Source organism: Megalobrama amblycephala, linkage group LG11 (genome assembly GCF_018812025.1).
Source record: "Megalobrama amblycephala isolate DHTTF-2021 linkage group LG11, ASM1881202v1, whole genome shotgun sequence".
Lineage (NCBI taxonomy): Eukaryota > Metazoa > Chordata > Actinopteri > Cypriniformes > Xenocyprididae > Megalobrama > Megalobrama amblycephala.
The window spans coordinates 4,890,396-4,912,970 of NC_063054.1; the positions used below are offsets into that span (position 1 = coordinate 4,890,396).

Consider the following 22,575-nt stretch of genomic DNA (forward strand, 5'->3'; position numbering starts at 1 on the left):
TTTTATCATGCTGATGTATTATTTTCTGTGTTCACCTTGTAAAGCACTTTGGGCGACTTAGCTTTATTTATACAGTGCTAAATAAATAAATAAATTATTGAATTGTTGATATCAAGAATTGAATTGCTGATATCAAGAATTCATATCCTGAGAATGAATAAAAGTCAAAATGGCTTGCCATAAATATGCACATATTTACATTGGACAAATGAGATTTGAAAGCTGCACGGAAGATTTTTAAGAAATGGACTATAATTTTTGTCTTTTCTTCACACAAAGCTATCAAAGGGCATGGAATATAGCATAGAAGTTAATTTATGATACTTTAATGGCTCATTTGTGATTTAATATAGCTAGTTGTGCAGTCTGCCATTAAAGTAAGAACTCTTATCAACAACACTATGACAATGTGACCTCCAGCAAAACAATTCCTGGCAGTGTAGATGACCCTTAACATGATACAAACTTGCAGCATCGATAATAATGGTAGAGTTGTCATTTAGTTCCATTATTTTCTCCCATATTCTCACCTGCGCACAGAACTTGGACTTGGCGACCGCATGGATCAGTTTGAATATGGGCTGCTGTTGGGACTGTAGAGGTGTGACCGCTTGAATGACGGCTGTAAACTCCTGAGATGGACTCTTACCTGCAAAAATACAAACGTGGATGGCAGAAATTACTTTAGTACTTTTGGATGGTCTTTATTTGCTAGTGAATTTCTTTGCTTAAATCACAAACCACATAAAAAAGCAATTTTCCCACACTGCAAACGGCAGAGTAGCCTTTATGAAATCAGTCTTCAATGGCATCAGTCTCCGGTGTGTAACATCTCCCTGCATTTGTATTAGTTTGCTTTATGGCAGCCGTTCAAAGAGAGCACCTGTTTATCTTTGTTCCTCCGCAGGGATTCGCTTCATTTATCTACGTTTGCGACTGCGACTCCAGAAACCCGACAGCTACATTAAGTCTCTATTACATCACAATAAAGGTTACTACAAAGATTTAAAAAAAAGAACCAGAGAGGATAAAACTAGTAAAATGAATTGATCAAAGCTTTGCAACTTTTCTGGTTCAGCAATAAACAAAAGAGAAGTTCATAATATATCACGCAGTGACAGTAATTACGCTTAGACAGAACATCTATTATCCCTATTTCCTCTCTGCAGGGATTCAAACTCTTTAAAACAGAACAAAACAAGAACATGCAAACACACGCACAGTCTGAAACACGTGAACAAACAGGCCACACACACAGACCACACAGAAACAAACCACACACACAAACATTGAGAACTACTAATGAGCACATTTATATGTACTTTTGGTTTGATTTTAAAATGTATTATATGAATCTATTGTTAATTATCCATCCAGACATGTGGTCACATCTGGAAGTATGGTCGTAGGAGGTCATTTGGTTCACTGTTGAACCACACACGCACGCGCACACACACAAAATGTTTTTTTATGTTTTACTGGGACTTTACATAGACATAATGTTTTTTTTTTTTTTTTTAACTGTACAAACTGAATATTCTACTCATCACAGAAAACGCTATGCATTTTTACATTTAATATGATTTATGTATGGCAAGCCGTTTTGACTTTTATTCATTCTCAGGATATGAATTCTTGATATCAACAATTCAATTTTAACTAGTGAAATGTCACCATAGGCTGCCATTCAAATTCAATTGTTGATATCAAGAATTGATTTCTTAGTTGAAATTCCAATTTCACATATCAGAAATACAATTCTTACTAGTAAAAATCATAATTTTTGATATCATTAATTACTTTGTTACTAGTGCAAATATCTATTCTTGATATCAACAATTGAATTGCTACCTGTAACAATGTTAATTTTTGATATCAATAATTTGATTGTCACTAGTTACAATGTTACTTTCTGATATCATGAATGTGATTGTTACTAGTAAGAAAGCCATTTTAGATATCTGAAATTATATTGATATCAGAAATACATTTTCAGATATCAAAAATGAACATTTTTACTAGTCACAATTCAATTGTTGATATCAAGAACTGACGTTTTAACTAGTGCCAATTGAATTCTTGATAACAAAGATTCGCATTTTTACTAGTAACAATTATTGGTATCAAAAACTATGATTTTACTTTTAAGAATTGTTTTTCTAATATGTGAAATTGGAATTTCAACTAGGAAGAAATCAATTCTTGATATAAACAATTGAATTTGAATGGCAGCCTATGGTGACATTTCATAGTGAAAATAAAATTACAGATATCAAGAATTTTTACTAGTGGAAATGCGATTCTTGATATCAAGAATTCATATCCTGAGAATGAATAAAAGTCAAAACAACTTGCCATATTTATGAGCTATTTTCCTCATGGGGACAGATGCATAAAATGAAACAGGCTCTCTCAGCATGACAATTAAAGATCCCTGCTTAATTAAAGTACTAATAATGACAAAAGATTAAAGTATTTCACATATTTTACTTTTGAATTGTTCATTTTGTGCTCACCCCCCACCCCCACAATGCTAATATAGTCATGTAATTAGCACAATAATTATGATGAAAACCATCTCATTTACCATACCACTCACCCACTGATGCATTAATTCTTAAAACTCAAAGGAAAAGATCTTAAGGTGTTTTATTACTTCAAAACAAAGTTATAATTATTATAATATAATAATATAAAGATGTACTTTAAGAGACTAAGCAAAGAAAAAGTGCACTTAATTATATTGAATGTGTACTTCAAATCATAAAAATATATTTTTTTAAAAACTGCATTTGTAGAGAATATAATATTAATTAAATAAAAGGCTGCTTAAGTGTACTTGTAGTTTATCAGACAATAACAATTTCTCAACAATTAAGTACACTTTCAAAAAGTTTTTACTTTACATTTTAATCATTATGTGTTAATAATCTATTGTCAAGAAGTACACTAACATAAAGCACCTGTAAAGTACTTGATTATAATTTTAACTGTAGTGTGTTATTCGATATTACATTTAAAGTTAATCTATTTCATTTACTAAATTGCAACTTCATCATTAGAAATGTGTAATTACAAATGTATTTAAATGCATGACATTCTGTTATATTTTAGTTTACCATAAGTGCTTGTCAGGACATTCAGCAATTAACTTTCACCATATTTCAAAGACAATTGAATTATGAAATTAAATATAAAGATGTACATAAGTCTTACTTAATTGGGCCAAAAAAAAAAAAAAAAAAAAAAAAAAAAAAAAACTTTATAGGTTTAACTAAAAGAATTTAATATAAATTTTAAATACATAGTGTTGAAAACACTACATTTACAGCCTTTCCAAGCTCATGTCTTAATTCACCACTCACTGGCTTTGCCTTCAAAAACACTTAAAAACACTTAAAAAATTATCTTGCATATACAGAACATCCACACTGATGTGGCAGAAAATTATATATATTAAAATCACAGAGCTGTATACGAAAGAATCAAGAATTGTGTCACTGTGCATGTAAGCTACAACATCAAAAACATTTTCAAGGAACACAGGGACAAAGCAAACCATTGGAGCAATCCACTGGTCATGTTGGATGATATCTCATTGCCTAATAAACAGCATGTATCGCAGGTAGCTGGATTTATAGTGTTGCCCTGGCTGAGCGAATCACACCGTATATCACGGCACAGTGAAGTTCTCTCAAGTTATGGCCACAGACAGGGAGTCTAAACTGCCCTGTCATCAAAATTATGGAAAGTGAGACTAACAACGCCTGTGACAGCAGAGTATAGACCATCTATCACTCCTGCAATACAGATTTACTGCTGACATGTGAAGCCCAGGGACAAATCCATCACAAACCCCTATACATGCGCATGCAAACACACACAGGCCAGGTTTAGGGTGGAATAAGGTGGACACATATGTTCACCATCCTTTATGAGATAACACACACACACACACACACACACACACACAATAGACTGCTTGGAGGGAAACCAACATCTATCTGAGTTATGATTTCATTTTCACTGCAACAAAGTTTTACGGCACTGAGCTGGAGGTGGTGAAGAGATGCACACACACATACACACGCTCACCGAGTGTCGAGTAGTAGAAGGGGAAGAGGGTGAGGTCGCTGGAGAACTCAGGAAGTGCGTAGAGTCCTCCAGGCAAAGAATTCCACATCAACCTGCTCCTGGACATGTGCGTCCGTACCCTGTCATGGATAATCTGCAAAAACAACATTACTATTAATATACATTAAAACATTAATAGACAGTATACAGTATGCGATTAAAGGGTTAGTTCACCCAAAAATGGTTTTTACTCACCCCCAAGCCATCATAGGTGTATACGACTATCTTCTTTCAGACTGACACAATCATAGTTATAATAAAAAAGATCCTAATAGGGTTAGGCAACAAACTAAAGCTCCTCCAGCATTTCTATTCAAAAATGCATGTTTTTTGACTTCTAATTCTCAACTGGTGTTTTGTTTTGCTCTATACTCTGCGCTTCCGCTTTTGTCAATACGTCATGCGTCACGTCGGAGGTTACAGTTCTGCCGTAAGTCGACTTGCGTATGGATGTTTGCCGGAAGCTGGTTTGTATAGTTTATAAAGTTGTAAATATGGATGGTTTTCTTACAAAAACCCATTGCTTCACTTCAGAAGGCCTTTATTAACCCACTGGAGCCGTGTGGATTTCTTTTATGATGGATGGATGCACTTTTTTGGGCTTCAAAAATTGTGAGCGCCATTCACTACCATTATAAAGCTTGGAAGAGCCAGGATATTTTTTAATATATCTCTGATTGTGTTTGTCTGAGAGAAGATAGTCATATACACCTAGGATGGCTTGAGGGTGATAAATCATGGGATAATTTTTATTTTTGGGTGAACTATCCCTATAACTAATCATCAAAAGTGTTGTGATTGTTCTCAATGTGTCATAATTTTCCATCAAGGATCTGATTTTGCAGTGGATAAACAGTGTAACCAATCACAGTCAGTTTCGGTGTCCACATAAATGCTTTGTTCAATCACAGGCATTTAAATAAGCCTATCAGCCAATAACAACAATTGTCCTAATGAGTGAGGTATAAGGTAAAAGATCATTTCAACAAGTGCAACATGTTCATGCATTAACATTCCAATCAACCAATCAATTTTGAGGGACAAGTTTACAGTTTATGTCAAGTTTAGACTTACAACCAGGGTTAGGTGCTTCTACATCAGTGTTATTTACCAGTCAGTTCCCTCAGATTTTAGGGATAAGTTATGGGTAGGGTTAGGTTTAGGGATGAGGTTAGGACAAAATTTTTGTACAGGAATGTTGTTCCAGGATCAACAAAATATGTTGAATTTAGGAACATTTTACGTGGCAAAATCACGGACAGAGGTATAAGCAGTCGGATTGGTGCATTGCAATTAGTTTGGATTTTCTAGATTTGCTGCTCAACATAGAGTCTTGAGGATCTACCTTTCTGATATAACATATTTGTAGTTAAGAAATATTATTATGTTATGTTTTTTTTTTTGTTTTTTTTTACAAATTTAGAGTTCTTTTATTTTAGTAGGTGTTTTATTTGGATAGTTTGTATTTTTCAATTATTTATTTTATTTAATATTACAATGTGTGTATATATATACATAATTAACTTTAACCTTGTATTGTTCATTGTTCGTTCATAATACTTAATACATTAAATTATGTTTTGCATGGCTCTTTGAAATGCTTGTTTCTGATTGGTCAGTCGCAACATTCCAAGGTCAGTTATTCCCCAATGATGATCGTCGTCAATAGCAATGATGTATAATGACCACTTTTCTGGGTATATGAGGCCAGTGTTATACCTAATTGCATGACCTATCAAGTTCTGTAACGTAGCAGATGCTGTTGTCACCCTAACCCTAACCTTAACCCCAACCCTTACTCTAACCCCACCATCACTACAGAGCCTACTGTTACTACGGTAACAGTAGATGTCGGGTTTATTTTGCGATAACAACTAGCTGGATGTACTAGTGTTGTCAAAAGTACCGGTACTTCGGTACCAAGTCGGTACTGAAATTTTGAAAATGTGACGATACCAGCATTTCTGTAGTACCGGTAGTACCGAGAATCCGGGTATATTCGGTACCCACTGATAGGGCTGTGGCAGTATTTACGTGAATATGACATGAGTGAAGCACAAAGCTTTGTTTACAAAAGAAATAATAGGTTAGCAATTCAATGTGACATCGCAGCCATGGAAACATTTTGATTCATGCCGAATGAGAGGCACGTGAGTCCATACAGTTAAGCTTTGTATTCTGTTTTGCGAATCGCGATCTGGTCACACGATTATCAGAGAATTTAACAATATTCCATTAGTTATAATTCCATTAGGAATTCCATTAGGTATCTCCATTTCTTTTCCCAAATCTTCACTCACGCAGGGGATTATAAACGTTTCTTTTGTTCGCATTTAGGCCTATTATAGGCTATTCGCATTATTTACTGTGGTAAAGTAGAAAAAACACCATAGGACAGAAACCTTTTTGCTTGCACGTCAATTTCTATTTAACACAGTTTGTGCTCCTTATTAGACTTTATAAGGCGTGTCAAGTTTATTTGTCTATAGCGCGTTTCACAAACGCTGGCAATTTTTACTTTCGTTTTCTCTGGCAGCGCTAAATCAAACATAGCCTGAATGTCTTGCCCCTGCGGAGGATAAAACTCACTCTTCAGACCTTTTACAACAAGTGTAACATCAGGAGAAAACATGATATTATTAAAGAGAAATGGTCTCTTTCCTGCTCGTGTCCCACATCCCTCTCAAAGCGCAGAGCGGTAGGCTATATCAAAGACTATAATGGGACTTGGCTATATGACGCATCTTTGTGTGGAAATAAAAAACAAATATTTTTTTAAATAATATTTAACTTTCTTATTATTTAGGTTACCATTATTTACCGGTATTTATTTCATAGTTTTACAGGCTGTAGTGTGTCGTTTCACTGACGAAATAGCTCAAATAAACACGCACGTCTGTTACCCCTGTTGAAAAAACCAGCAGATGCTGGTAAGGTAAGTTTTGAAGCTGGTATGCTGGTTTGAGCTGGTTTGAGCTGGTTTATGCTGGTCCTATGCTGGTCCATGCTTGTCCAGGACTTGACCAGCATAAACCAGCTCAAACCAGCATACCAGCTTCAAAACCTACCTTACCAGCATATGCTGATTTTTTCAGCAGTACAAAATGGATGTTTGAGCATTTATTTATTTATTTATTTTTTTATATTTCAAAAATTATTTAATTGAGGTAGCCTATATATACACACACAAACATACACACACACTCCAAATCATATTTAAATTTAAATAGGCTATATAAAATAGTAAAATAGTTTCAACAGATTTTGTTATGGTACCGAAATTGGTACCGAGAACCGTAAAATTTTCATGGTATCGGTACCGACTACTGGAATTTTGGTACCGCGACAACACTAGGATGTACTTTATCCATTACTAAAGAAATGTAACATTATTGTAAAATGTTTCCAAAAATGATCAATCCAAAATAAAAAATAGAACCCTTCCAACTAGATTTTGAAACCAGCTTTATTTTTTATTTTTTTCCAGCTTTATTATAGCAACCCAATACTGTTCATTATTGGTTCATCTCAACATAAAATATAACCCTTCAAACTAGATGCTGTAGAAGCCTTATGTGTGGGGGGGGGAAAGAAAAAAATCAACATGGCCGACCATCCTATCAGTCTTCAGAGGCAACACCCAGACAACATTCTCAACAGCACATAGGCCTAATTACTCAAATTAAACACATTAATCTCATTTTATTACAAGACTAATTAATCACAATCTGCCTCAACCTCATCACAACAGGGTGCATGAGATATTTAATCCAAAAATAACCTGTAAAACGCACACACGCACACATTCACACACACACTTTAGTATGTGTCCTGAGTCTTCCTCCACTGGGCTTGATTAGGTTCTGTTTCTCCAGAGTCTAGAAATGCACAAGCCAATTAGGATCAACCACAGTCTAATTAAAGAACCCTCATGTCAGGCAACATGTGTGTTTGTGTATCTCTTTGCATTTACATGCTGATGTTTTAATGCGATGTACGTGAATTATAGCGATTTTGTCGGATCCACGCAGCAAGTGAAGCATCTTGCCGCTCTTGTGCTGTGGAGCAGGGAAATGAACTCAACATGGCATATGTTCTAGAGGAAGTGCCAGTAAACCCGAGTCCATGGAGAGGGCATTTGATCTATGTGGTTAATTAGGCAGCATTTATTGCTGAGTGCAAACACACCACATATGCACGAGTGTTGAAAGACTCATAGTTTGTCAACATGGTATGGTGCGGACTTCACAACGCGATATTAACTATCAGTTTATTGAGCAAAGTGTAAATGGTCCCCTCAGTATGTTTTTGTTTCACTAATTCTATTTTTCCCAATGATGTTCGATGTTATCCTGACACTTGCTGGTCTGGATGAATGAAGCTTAATTATTAACTGCTTTTATTAAGTTGTTAAATTAATAAAATATTAACTACTGCTTAACTATGGTCGCAAGTTAAGTCATCAGCAAAATACAGTAGTTCAATGACATTTGCAAACAACATTGCAAATTTGTGTGGATTTTTTTTAAAGGCTGCATTTATTTGATCAAAAATACAATCAAAAACAGTAATACTGTGAAATATTATTACAATTTAAAATATTCTGTTTTCTATTTTATGTTTTTACAATTTTCATATATTTTAAATAAATTCATGAATCTTTGCTGAATAAAAGTATCATTTAAAAATGAACCCAAACCTTTGAATCATGCTTCTTACATTGAACCGTACTTTGTATTGTTACATTTATACCTTGAACACTAGAACATTAATATTTTATAAATATTGCTCAATTATTATCAGTGTTGAGGAAAGTTATTTTTAAAAGCAATGCGTTACAATATTGCTCCCTAAAAAGTAATTAATTGCGTTGTTTGGTACTCTTTATGGAAAGTAATTTAACGTTACTTTTGAGTTACTTTTTCTTACCTGGGCTGGGCTTGCTTGTTTGCTTTTAATAGCAAAAAAAAAAAAGAAAAAAAAAAAAAAAGGGTAAAGTCCCTTTTATACCAAAAATGAAATGAATAAGCCTCAGGCTGAAGGAAATGCAAATTCACACTGGTACAGTATAGAGGGCGCAGCTCAATCAAACCTTTCAGCTGTGCTGCCATTCTGGATTGAAGAAGAATAGGACTCATTTTTACTTATTAGAATTTTTTTAATTATCATTGAAATTGGCTGTTTCTCAATTCCAAGAATGCAGAGAATGGACTTGCGTTCTCGTGGAGTCCGGTCTTGCCAGGCAACCTTGAAAGAACGAACTCGGAAGGACGCGAGGACACAGAACGCATCATTTGAGAATTGAGATGTGCTGCGATCTTGTTGCTCAACTGACCGTCCCAGCATATTATAAGTAGTGGCTAATACACAATAAATGCAACATAACATCACAAAAACATGTCATAACCTATTAAAAGATTTCTTTCATATTATTATAGACATTGTTTTCATATAATTTTATATAATATAATCTTTTTATTTTACCGCGTGTATTTATGAAAATGAGTAGCCTTTGTGTTACATGCTTTGTCAATGTTAAGATTCTTTTTTATATTCCAATAAAAATACTGCAGGCTTTCTTCAGGTTATCACTTTATTAAGCAAAACAAACGGACAAATGTTTACTTTCATGAGCTGTCATATATATGCGAGCTTCCAGCGGGAATCTCATAAGTGAGAACGAGAACTTTAAAGCTTGCAGGCTTCCGTACGTCGACTGCCCGCAGCGTCTTCTGGGATTTTTAACGGTTCACTTCTCTTAAGTCTGCATTCAATGCATCCTCGATATCAAGAACACATCTGGGTATTTTCATGCATCCTCTGTTCTTGCGTTCTTGAGTATTGGAATTGAACTTCGACGGTTGATGATGACGTAAAGCAAGAACACATGGATGCAAGATCACTTAAGAACACATACTGAGAAACAGTCATTGGTTAATAAAGTGAGATTAAATACATAAAGTATATTTGTGTTATTTAACAAATTTAAATATTGCAGGTTTGCATAATATTCTAAGTTTGCATTACACTGTTCCCTTTTGAAAGGAAACTCACACTGCATCCTGAGACACTTTGGGGAATGTCATTCTAGTGTGACCAGGAAGTATATAAGGGGCGCCTAGAGAACATGTCATCCTCTTTTCATCTTCAGGGACTGTTTGTTTGAAGCGTGCTGTTCAAATCTACATAAAAAATGGCTTGTTAAAGCAAAGGTTTCAAGCTGTATGCACGACCCATGTCATAAATATTTGACACTCGATAACACACATGACTGTGCGTTCTTTGTTAGAGCATGCATGCTCAGTTCTTGAGGGAGCTGTTGGTGTGCACTATGAGCGTTTCCCGCTGAGGAAGCTCCACTCTGTTGTCTCTCTTCTCGAGGGAAGAGGGACAGGCTTCTGTGCCTGGTGGCTTGGGTTCCGCTCATGCTGAGGCGAAGAGGAGACTGAGATCATAGGGCTCACAGAGGGAGCTTGCTGAAGAGTTTGAGAGACGTGTTAATCTTTCACATGCTTCAGTAGCTGACGAGAATGTTTTGCTGAGTGAGGATGCGTTGTCTCTTGCATCCTCAGGATCAGCAGACGGTGCTCTGCTGGCATCATGCAGAAAAAAAGCAAGAGATGGCTGCTGAGGGTGAAGAACGCAAGACATCTGAGCCCTCGCAGCCGCTCTGCCCCGCGTATGGCAAGTTGTTTGGTGTTATGGAGCACGCTTTATGCAGCCTTCAGCTGTCATTAAAGTGCGTTAGTGTAGAGACTGCTCATGTAAGATTGGAAACACGAACGTGAGCGTTCGAGATGTGAAAAAAACCCCCACCTTATATGGCAGGACCCTTATATATCAGGCCTGAGGCTGGGCTGATGATGAGTTTGTTCCATTATTGGAACCCTTCTGTGGGTCCGGCACCGTGCTTGGTAAGTGAGAGCATTCTTTCAGGCTGTGAGAGTATGGCTGGCCCTATATACATTAAGGCCTCCACTCTTTGGCCTCCACTCCATTATTAGGGAAGGTTATTGTGACACCCTTACTATGTGCCTCCTCTCCTCTGAGAGTCATTTTGTGAGGTCTTAATATAGTTGGTAACATTAAGAACGAATATCGAATGTTGTGAGTGGCTTGACCTGCTCTCATTTGGACAGTCATTTTGAAACCTAGGCCGCCACTCATCTGAGCTCCAGATATTTGATATTTCAAGTGTTTAGCCCTCTGGGGGCTGCCTTGATAATTATTCTCTACTGAGTAAGTTGGCTTCCACTTGTTTAGAGGGTCTTTCTAAAAAGCTGAAGACACTGCTCTACTGAGCTCCAGGTAAGATCACGATTTCAAGTGTATGGCCCTCTGTAGGCCTCCTTGATAAACTGCCCTAGGCTGAGTGGAGTGGTTTCCTCTCACTGACAGTGTATGAGGCACTATGTGGAAGCCTTCCCTCCCCCAAGTTCCAGTTAGATCATGACTTCAAGCGCTCGGCCCTCTGTGGGCCGCCTTGACAAACCATCCTGTGGTGAGTGAGCTGACTTCCTCTCGTCTGAGAGTCACTACGTCGAAGCCGTCACTCCATTGAGCCCTTGGTAGAAGATGTCCTAAGTTTTGGCCTATCATAAGGCCATCCTTACAATCACCCTGTGGTGAGTGTGTGGGCTTCCTTTCATTTAGAGAGTCATTATTTTGAAGCCACTGCTTCACAGAGCTCCAGGTGTCGTTCCCCTGTAGTGAGTGAGTCAGCCTCCTCTTGCTTAGAGAGTTGTTAGGCTGAAACCTCTGCTCCTCTGAGCTCCAGGAAGGTCATGAATGAGCACTGTTAGGTTTCCTCTCATTTAGAGAGTGAAAAACACTATGCTGGAGCCTCTGCTCTCTAAAGCTTTGGTTAGTAGCATTATCTAGCTTGTGGCCTTTTAGAGCATTAGCTCAAGCTCAGGCATTAGCCCCAAGCTCATACCCATGATATTCTGGAGTAGTAGGCCCTATATAGAGGCCTCCTCGACAATCTGGTTGCATGAGATGTGTACTCCCCTTGTTTAAGGGGTAGAAAGTGATAGGTTGAGTGCATCACTTGTGTGGCAATGTGAATGAGTATTCCAAGCCTACATACCCCTGGTTGCTATCTCTGTTAGACTCTTTTCCAAGTAATTGGCCCTCCTCGGGCCGCCTTGTTGGCGATCCTCTGGGTTGAGCTACATTCCTAGCACTTCTAGCTAGTTTGAGTGTCCTGGCTCCCTGGAGTACACAGATTGAGTTTACATTGCAGGCTCCACTTGAGCCTCCCTTATTCTAGCTCCAGAGCTTGGTTGATACTCTACTCGGTTGAGGATCGTCCTTTAGAGAGCCTCGCTCCCTGAGTTTCATCTGAAAGGTCAAGAGGTTCTTGTGAACCCCCTTGTCAGATCAGCTCCTGATAGAGCTGGAGGTACTCCTCTCATTAGGGACCCTATGTAGAGTACCCAGCCTCCATAATGCTTTGAAAGAGAAGCACTCTGTAGGTCCAGGGTCGAGCAGAGTAACTTCCCTCGTTTGTAAGCATTGGGAAGGTCTATGCTGAGTCCTGCTCCCCAGGATGTCCATCTCTTTGCACGGTGTGAGCTGGTTACTGCCTCTTCTGCAGTTCCTCTCATCTGGCTACTTCTTATGAGGCAAGTATGGTAAGAGGCTCTGTTTAAGAAACAGACAGGTTTTTGGCTAGACTAGGTCACAGGTCAGACCAGGTTAGCTTCCCTGGTGGCTCTGGGGGTTGACACACTGAAAAAAGTGTACTTTTTGTATTTGATCTGACACAATGAATGCACTTTTCTGCTCTAACGTAAATTAGTTTACTTGACTAGAAGTAAAATTAAGTGTTGTTGGTGTAATTCAAACTTTTGCTTAAAACCAAATTACTGTGTTTGCATTCTGTCCAAGCCACATGACCCCTGACGTCATCAAGACTTGGGGTGCTTCTCAATTCTTATTTGTGCATCCTCGTTTCTTCTCCTCGCTTCCTTTCCTTGCGTCTTAGCTCCACCCTTTCAGGATGCGAGGGAAGGACACAAGGAAAATACGCGAGGACGGAGAAATTGAATCAAGTGAAATGATATCCACGCTCCCTTTAGCGTCACTTCAAAGCGTCATCAGCTGCGCTCGAGGGATCTACCCATATGTTGTTAAAAGTTTGGTTATTTAAAAAAGTATATAATAAATATTAATAAAGCAAGATGCCCCATTGAAATGTATGATATATAAAGTTTATTTAAACTGTTAAAGTAAAGCATACATTTAAATTATTGTGACAGATATGAAGGGGGAGGAGAATGTATACGTGCGTCAGGTTTCTCAACAAGAAAGACTTCCGCAAAGGATGCACCTCTGTATCCTTGCTCAAAACTCCTCAAGAAGCCTCCTCACTCCTTGTTTCTCGCCTCCTCGTGGTGCAATTAGAGAATTGAGATGTCTTTCAAGATGGTTGAGCTCAAACGGTTTCCGGGTCATAGGATGGAGGACAAAGGAGTGAGGAGACGAGGAGGGATATTGAGAAGCACCCTTGGTTTGAGAATTTTCTGATCGACAGCCATCTTGTTTTGCACGGCCATCTTGTTTAACACAATTCCCTAAAATCGGTGAGTATTTGTACAAATAAGTTTGATTTTATTGTTACTACATATAGTGTACATTTACATGATATTAAAGTTTTTTGATGATGTTAAAGTTGTTTTTTAATGGCGGGTTGGAGACCTTAGAGCTTTACCGCTTAATATCAGTAAATGATGGATGCTCTGCTTTAAAACTAAATACTTACAAACATTATTAATATATATATAAACTTGGTTAGTTAGTACCTCACTCCACAGAAAATCCTTAAAATTGATTTTATTCATAACAGAACAAGAATGAAAAATAAGTAGCTATATATTGAAACACAAATAGGCTATAGTGGCAAGAGTTGTTTTTATCTGCACCATCATACTACAGACAACTGCTGGTGTAATTATGCAGATGGGGAGAGATGAATGATGATTCCAAAGCAGTACATGCAAATATGAGGTTAGTTTCTTTAATATATTACAAAGCGCATGAGTAAAAATTATGCTAAAAGTATTGATTTCAGATATTTGTGTGTTATATGTTGTACTACAGCTAATCATTATTCTTTTTCTCATAATCTCTTAAGCATGGCAGGAAAAACGGACAATTTAGAGATGGTATGTAATGTGCTCTACACCCCTGTTTGGCAGAAAAAGGATCTTGTAAAAGTTGACTTCTCCAAAAAATGAAAATTCTCTGATCATGTGCTCATTCTCATGCTGTCTCAGATGTATTTGACTTTCTTTCTTCAGATGTACACAAACTAAGATTTTTAGAAAAACATTCACTTTCTGTCATTCCATATAATGCAAGTGTATAGGACCCTCAAAGTTGACACTTCAAAAACCCACACAATGTGAACAACGGTAACTCACATGACACGAGTTGATGAATCAATGTGTTCTGAACTGAAATGACAGGTGTGTGTAAGAAAAAAACTAATATTTTAAACTTTTTAAGTTTATAACATTCACTTCCAGTCAATGGTTATACACAGGTTAATGAGATCATTGTGAAGCGTGACACAAGTACATTCTGAAACTCACACGAGAAGTGATGCGGAAAAAGAGTGGCATTCGTGTGAGTTTCACAATTCACTTATCTCACGCTTCACAACGTGTTGACATTTACATCAAACATGAACTCATGAATGAGTGTATGATGGCCAGAAATGGTTTATATTGTAATTTTTTTTTAAATATTTGTATTTCTTACACCTATTGTTTCACTTTAGAAGTATTGATTCATCAGCTGGAGTTGTATGGATTACTGTTGTGTTCACTTTGTGTGGTTTTTGAAGCATCGACTTTATGGTGCCAATTCACTTGCATTATATGGACTCACAGAGATGGATTATTTGGTAACACTTTACAAGAAGGTTTCATTTGTTAACATGAACTAGCAATGAACAATACTTCTACAACATTTATTGTAATTGTGTGCATTGTGTATTGTTTGCATCAGTGAAAATGCTAAATTGGACTGCATAATAATGCATCATGTGTGTGTTTTCGCTCTCACCTAGAGCCTCGAGGTGAATGAAAAAAGGGAGTGTCTGCTGAAATGCCTGTTTGTGTACCTTGAGGAAAATGTGGACAAACTTATCAAGGAGTATCTGGTAAGTAGTTTTGCATTAATCACTTAAGCTTTAAACAAGTTGAAACCACATTTTTTTAACCTTTAAGCTGATAAACATGGTCTCAGGTCATATAAAAATACTCGTACATATAAGTAGTTTTGCCTAAATCTCCATGCATCATTGTACCCACATTATGCTGCTACTCCTTAATGCTTCCATTGTCCCAGCAAGTAATACATGCATGTAGCCTGGGTGGGGCTAGCTGGGACCATCCAGGGTTAATATCACTCTGTAGCTATAAGAATCAAAGTGATTTGAACTGCCTTTATTGAGAAAATACTTTCTTTGAAATGTCATCAGTCACAGTGAACTTGTTAGCATTGTGGTCCATCAGGGGGCATGTGTTGTCTGCACATGGGAAACATTTTCCCTTAGAAGGAGGATCCAAAATGGAAGCTCAGGGCTCTAGACTGCGACCAAAATGGTTGCAAATGCGATCTTTTTTTTTTAAACGTACAAGTTAAAATTCCATGGTCGCATTGATGCGAGTGCATAATGTGCATGTTATTTTGGTACCTGGCTGGCAAATGTACTCTGTCAACCCTTTGATGCATACGATCACACTGATTTGATCAGTCCTGGCTGGTCCCTGGAGCATACGATCACACCGGTGTGATTAGAACATTCAGTAGATTCATTAGAACATTCAGATCAACTGCTGAATTCAAATGGCTGGCGGAGCTAAGCCAGAGACAGACAGCCTCAGCGGTCGTCATATCATATCATAACTATTCAGTGTTTTCAACCACATAAGGTTTATTTTAGATTTCAGACATTTAAATACACATAAGTACTAGCAAAATAAAATACACACTGATGTCTATGGAAGCGGCAATAACATCTCGGTTACAAAGGTAACCCTCGTTCCCTGAAGGAGGGAACAGAGACGTACGTCGGACAGACCGACGAATAGGAATCTCGCCAGAGAGGCCAATCTACTTCGAGTGTAACTAAACGAGCCAATGCACATTGGCATGCAATCATATGCATCAGCTGCTCTCCTCTCAGCGCGGGTATATAATGAGCAGCAGGTGCGTTGCATCTTCAGGTTTTCGCTGAGGAGCCGAACCAAGCAGGCGGCAGCATCAGCGGGGTACAGCGACTGTGGCGACAGGACGTACTTCTCCGTTCCCTCCTTCAGGCCTCTCCGTGCCTCTGATCTGAAGTGAGAACACGGGAGGAGACCGGCTCGACACGAAGGCTATAGAATCTAGCGAACGTGTTAGGTGTCACCCAGCCCGCAGCTCTACAAATGTCTGTCAGCGAGGCGCCACGAGCCAGGAGGATGCGACACCTCTCGTGGAGTGCACATGCAACCTGAGTGGGCAGGGCACGCCCTGAGCTTGGTAAGCCAGGGCGATGGCATCCACTATCCAGTGGGCCATCCTCTGCTTGGAGACAGCCTTTCCCTTCTGCTGGCCTCCGTAACAGACAAAGAGCTGGTCTGAGGTCCTGAAACTTTGGGTTCTGTCTATGTACAGTCGCAAAGTGCGAACTGGACAGAGCAAAGCCAGGGCTGGGTCTGCCTCCTCCGAGGGCAGCGCTTGCAGGCTCACTACCTGGTCCCTGAAGGGAGTGGTAGGAACCTTGGGCACATAGCCAGGCCGGGGTCTCAGTACCACGTGGCTGTCACCCGGCCCGAACTCTAGGCACAATTCATCGACTGAAAATGACTGCAGGTCCCCTACCCTCTTGATGGAGGCCATTGCAACCAGCAGCAAAGTCTTCATAGAAAGAATCTTTAAGTCTGCTGACTGCAAAGGCTCAAAGGGAGCATTCTGAAGTGCTCTTAGCACCAGAGCCAGGTCCCAAGAGGGTATGGAGGGGGGTCGAAGAGGATTTAACCGTCTCGCCCCCCTAAGGAACCTGATGACCAGGTCGTGCTTACCAACGGATTTGCCATCTATGTGGTCGTGGTATGCAGAAATAGCAGCAGCATGGACTTTGAGGGTGGAGGGGGACTGCCTACGCTCCAACCCTTGCTGCAAGAAGGAAAGCGCGACTCCGATCGAGCATCTTCGGGGGTCTTCTCGGCGAGAAGAGCACCACTCGATGAATAGGTTCCACTTCAAGGCGTAAGCACGTCTCGTAGACGTAAGAACTGCTTTTCCAGCTTGGAACAGCTTCTGTGTTGCTCAGTTTAAAACGGCAAAATAAAGACAAAAAGAAACAAAAGAGAAAGATCGGCCCGGCTGCAGTGCTGTCCTCCTGCACCAAATGAAGAGCAGTTTTCCAGGAGAGCTGACTCGTTTTCACACACACCAGTAGTAGTTCGGCTCCGAAGCGAAAAGCTGAAGATGCAAGGCACCTGCTGCTCATTATATACCCGCGCTGCGAGGAGAGCAGCTGATGCATATGATTGCATGCCAATGTGCATTGGCTCCTTTAGTTACACTCGAAGTAGATTGGCCTCTCTGGCGAGATTCCTATTCGTCGGTCTGTCCGACGTACGTCGAACGTGACCGACTGAATGGGAACAATCCATTCAAATATAAATTGACGAAAAGTTTTATTCATATCAGACACACATTGTGTAAGCAACTATAAAATTTACTCTATTTTTCTCACTTCACTGGCTCACTTACTGTCATGTATTTCGGGAGAAGTGGATAAATTGACGTGTTCTAAATCCGACAGATCCGATTCTTTGAATGTTTCTATCAATGTTCAGATTAAAATATTTTGCAAAAATCAAGCTTTTAGTCACTGTCAATCTGTAGCTACATCAATGCAAAACCAGCATACACAAATTAAGAGAATGATTCATCAACATGCAAGGTCATTATGATTAATAATAATAATTAAAAAAAAAGGGTACAACCATGTTGTAACTCGGTGCAACCAACTAAAGAAGTTAGTCGCACCAGTCCGACCAGTGGGAAGAATGAGTCTAGAATAGAGCCCTGAAGCTTTCGTATTAGCTGTGTTCCACTATCCAATTGCAAATAATCCAGTTGTATTGGTACAATGTGGGTTTGAAGTCAGTCATGAGACAGGAGCCAATAGTACAAATACATCTGCTAAAAAATTAGCCATCTGACCACATAACTATCTCTGTGCTGGTTAATATATTGTATATTATATTTTGTAGAACACTGTATATTGTATCTTAATCACATTTTGAAATATTTGTTACTTCAGAGCAGCAGCAGTGAAAGGCTAGTCATAAAATGGATATTGTATCCAAATATTGCATTGTGGAAAAAGTCAGTCTGTGGCCAGTTCTGAAATTAATGAAAATATGAGTACACAAGGCAGTTGTATCGTTTAACATTATAGTGAATCTTGGTTGAAGTTTGTATACTACTGTATTAAACTATTTAATATTTTTGATCACAGCATGCTATAACTTTTTGAAAATAGATATTATATAATACTTGCTTATTATATAGTACCAATGCTTTACTTGTGATAAAGTCAAGTTGCTATGAGAAAAACATTTGGAAGAGCCGACATTAAGTATCTGCTGGACTTTGCATGTCATTACATTTTTTTTTTTTTTTATATATAACTAGACCTTTTGAGATTTGATTGGAATAATTTTTTGTGTACATATTTTTATATAGACACTGATTTTATCAAAATAACTTTGTAATAAAAATGTCTTGTCTTTGTCTTTATTAGGTTGTTCAGAAGGATGAAGCTAAAACAGATCCTGAGAGATGTACAATGGCAGTGTTTGTCATCAAGGAAGATGAGGATCCTCTCCAGCTACCACATCACATTGGGATTTTTTTTTTCTTCTATCAAGTGTTGATGTTTGAAATGCATACCGGCTAGCCTAACTGGCAGCAAAATTCATTTGAGACTTTTATTTATTTTTGTTTTGTTTTTTTTTTGACAACAGAGAAGGTGATGTATATTTTAAAAAGACAATGACATCACAATAAACATTAAGGCCTTTTGAAGAGAATATTCCTGTCTTTATTTATACTAAGTCAACTAAATTAAGCATTTACTTTTTGTTTAATTTTAAGGGAATATTTTTATTTTATATTAAAGCATATTTAGCTTTTGTTCATAGTAAAAGTTGTAGCAGAGCAAAAATTTTATTATATTGACCTGCATTAAATAAAGTTTTGTCTTGACTGAAGAAAATAAATTGGTAAAGGTATTATTAAAAATATATTTTGTACTGAATCAGAAATTTAACTTGAGTAAACTTAATCAAATTGCTTGTAACAAAATTACAGCAATTTATTTAGTTTAGTCCAAAGTAAAAAAAAAAAAAAAAAAAAATGTCCAAAGTAAAAATGATACTTTAATGTTATAGTAAAAAGTAGGTTTTTCTAACTAAAAATTGAAGTTGTACCAAATCAAAAAAAAAAAAAAAAAAAAAAAAAAAATGTCTCAGGACACAGTGCGAGTTCCCTTTCCAAAGGAAACGTCTCAGGTTATGACTAACCCTGGTTCCCTGAGAACAGGGAACACTGTGTCTCGTAGCCATGCCTCCGGGCTGCCTGTTCAAGTTCCTTCAGATGAAGAAGTGGATGACACGTTCTCTAGGCGTTCCTTATATACTGCCTGGTTGCTAGTATGATGTCAAAGGCTTTATTTTGAGGAATACTGAATCTGTTTGTGCAAGTTAAATGAGTAAATACATGCTAACATTTAGTCTACAATAGAACTACAATAACCAACATGTTCACACAGCGCACACTTGCCTCTACACTTACTCCTAATTTCTCTCAACATGGGGACAGGAGAGGTGTCAGTCAATAAATGGGAAAACAAAGTAACTTGAAAGTATTTATTTGAGAGAAAAAAAAAGTAACTTAGATATTTTGTACATTTAAAAGCAATGAGTTACTTGTTATTTGAAACTAGTAATCTGATTACGTAACTTGCAATACTTGTAATGTTACCCCTAACACTGCTTATTATTGTTATTATTATTATTTTATTTGTTTCAAGGTATTACATGTGATCTCAACATGGCACTGACACATTCTATGTTGAATAAAAAGCTTTTTATTATTATTCACTGGTATAAGTTTTAATCATTGTAAACATTTGTCAAAAGTGCAAACAATTTTTTAAAAGCAAATCCTTTTAATGGGGAATATATATATATATATATATATATATATTATTATATATATATATATATTTTTTTTTTTTTTTTTTTTTTTTTCTCTAAGTGAACTTTTTTCTGTATCACTGTCATTTGAATTTGATATGATGACCTGAGGTTCAATCAGGAGGGAAAATCCAGACACTGGGCTCAAAATATCACACAATGTCATTCCGTTCAAAATGTTCGGAGCGGAACAGAAGCAGGGATTAGGATAGCTCTGGGAAGAGACCAGCCTCAGGGGCTGGAAAAACACAGCATGGAAAAGTGCCTGTTTGCTGTTTACTCTTAATATCACAATGTGCGGCTATTTTCAGTGAGGTTGAATTAAGATACTTGGTAACACTTTAGTATGGGGAACACATATTCACTATTAACTATGTCTTTTGCCTCAAAAACTCTTAATTTACTGCTTATCAATAGTTAGTAAGGTAGTTGTTATAGTGTTGAAGTTTAAGTATGGGGTAGGATTTAGGGGTGTGTAGAATATGGTGCTTTATAGTAATAATAAGCAGCCAATATGCAAGCTACTGTAATAAGCAACTACTTAAAAGTGAGAATTGTTCTCCATACTGAAGTGTTACCAGATATTTTATTGCAGTGGTTCACAATTGGTGGGTCACAACCAAAAATGAGTTAGTGTAAAACCTGGGTCCTAAAGCAAAACCAGTTAAATCTCACTGCTTTATTTTACACCGTTTTATGAACTACAGTTGTATCTCTGTTTCTGATCACTGTGGCAATGATGGTGAAGTTGGCAGAAATATTGCTCTGAATATGCTTTCTCAACACATTTATAGTCAGTCATATTTCTGTCAGTGACATCTGGCAGTTCTCTGTCGGGCCTGTTATTAAAAGACTTGTCCAATACCTTCCTGAGATGAAGAGAAACCAAGCACAAACTTTCCATTCTATCTAGCTGACCAAGGCATGCCAGTACCCAGGGAAAAAGTTCTCAGAGATGTGAGAGTGAGTGAGTGAGGGAGGGAGGGAATGTTTATGTATATCCGTCTGAATTTTTATGTGTGTTGGAGAGGTCTGGAAAAGACCAAGTGCTTTTGATCATGGCAGGTATCATCTTATGTGTGACAGAAACTCGTGATGAAAACTTTTGAAGAAAATAGAAGACGTCAGAAATGGGAGAGATATAGAGAGAACAAGAAATGAGTGAGTGTAAGAAAGAGATAGAGACAAAACAAAGTACATGCAAAGAAAAACACGATCAACATTTATTAAATTACCTATATGGATGGACTATGACGAAAGACAATACTGAGTGGAAAAAGAAATCCTAGCATGATTAAAAAGTAAGGAGAGTATTAAACTATACATAGATTTCATCATTTAAGTATGGCTATAAAACATAACTTAACTTAACTTAACTTAACTTAACAACACCTTTTTACTATGCATACCCTGGTGAAAAAGAAGTGTTTAATTGCATTGAATGTGCATTTGTAGTATACTTCAAATCTTAGAAGTACACATTAAAAAAAAGTACTTGAAAATAATATAATATTAATGAAATAAAGACACTTAAAGAGAGTCCACTTTCACTTTCTTAACACTTAAGCACACTTTTAAAAAGTGCACATTGCAAAAATGTTGAATTAAAAGTTTTACTTTAAAATACATTTTAAATCATTATGTTTTAATAATCTTCTGTCATGCTTTAAGGCAGTACACTTATTTTGATGTGTTGACTAACATCCTAAAGCACATGTCAAGAAAGTGAGTTAACATTTTATTTTACAATGTCCTTGTTACATGTAGTTACTATAGTAATAACTAATTATGCATAATTGCATGCAACTAACCCTAAACTACACCCTAATCCTAACCCTTACTCTATAGTATGCACATGTAGTTTATATTATTCAGCACTTAAATGTATAATTTACAGTGACCAGAACACCTTAAAATAAAGTGCATCCAAATGTGATTACATTATGTAATAACATCATAATGACATATATTACATGTAATCATATATACATTTCAGTATATTAGTTTACCATAAATGCTTGGCAGTACATTTGGCAGTACTTTAACCATATTTCAAAGACAAGTAATTAAGAAATTACATAAAAATACTTAGGTCCTACTTAAGTGGGTCAAAAATGTACTCTTAAGTTCAACTAATTGCACTTAATATAAACTGAAACTATAAAACATT

The 22,575-nt window shown here is 37.3% G+C and overlaps 1 protein-coding gene across 1 annotated transcript in view; it reads right to left on the reverse strand.

Moving 5' to 3' along the window:
• LOC125278978 (exostosin-1) overlaps positions 1-22,575 on the reverse strand; it is a 415,240-nt gene that overhangs the window by 62,667 nt on the left and 329,998 nt on the right. The window contains 2 exon segments of the mRNA XM_048208426.1: positions 531-649; positions 4,096-4,228. Coding sequence (XP_048064383.1) covers positions 531-649; positions 4,096-4,228 — 252 coding nt within the window.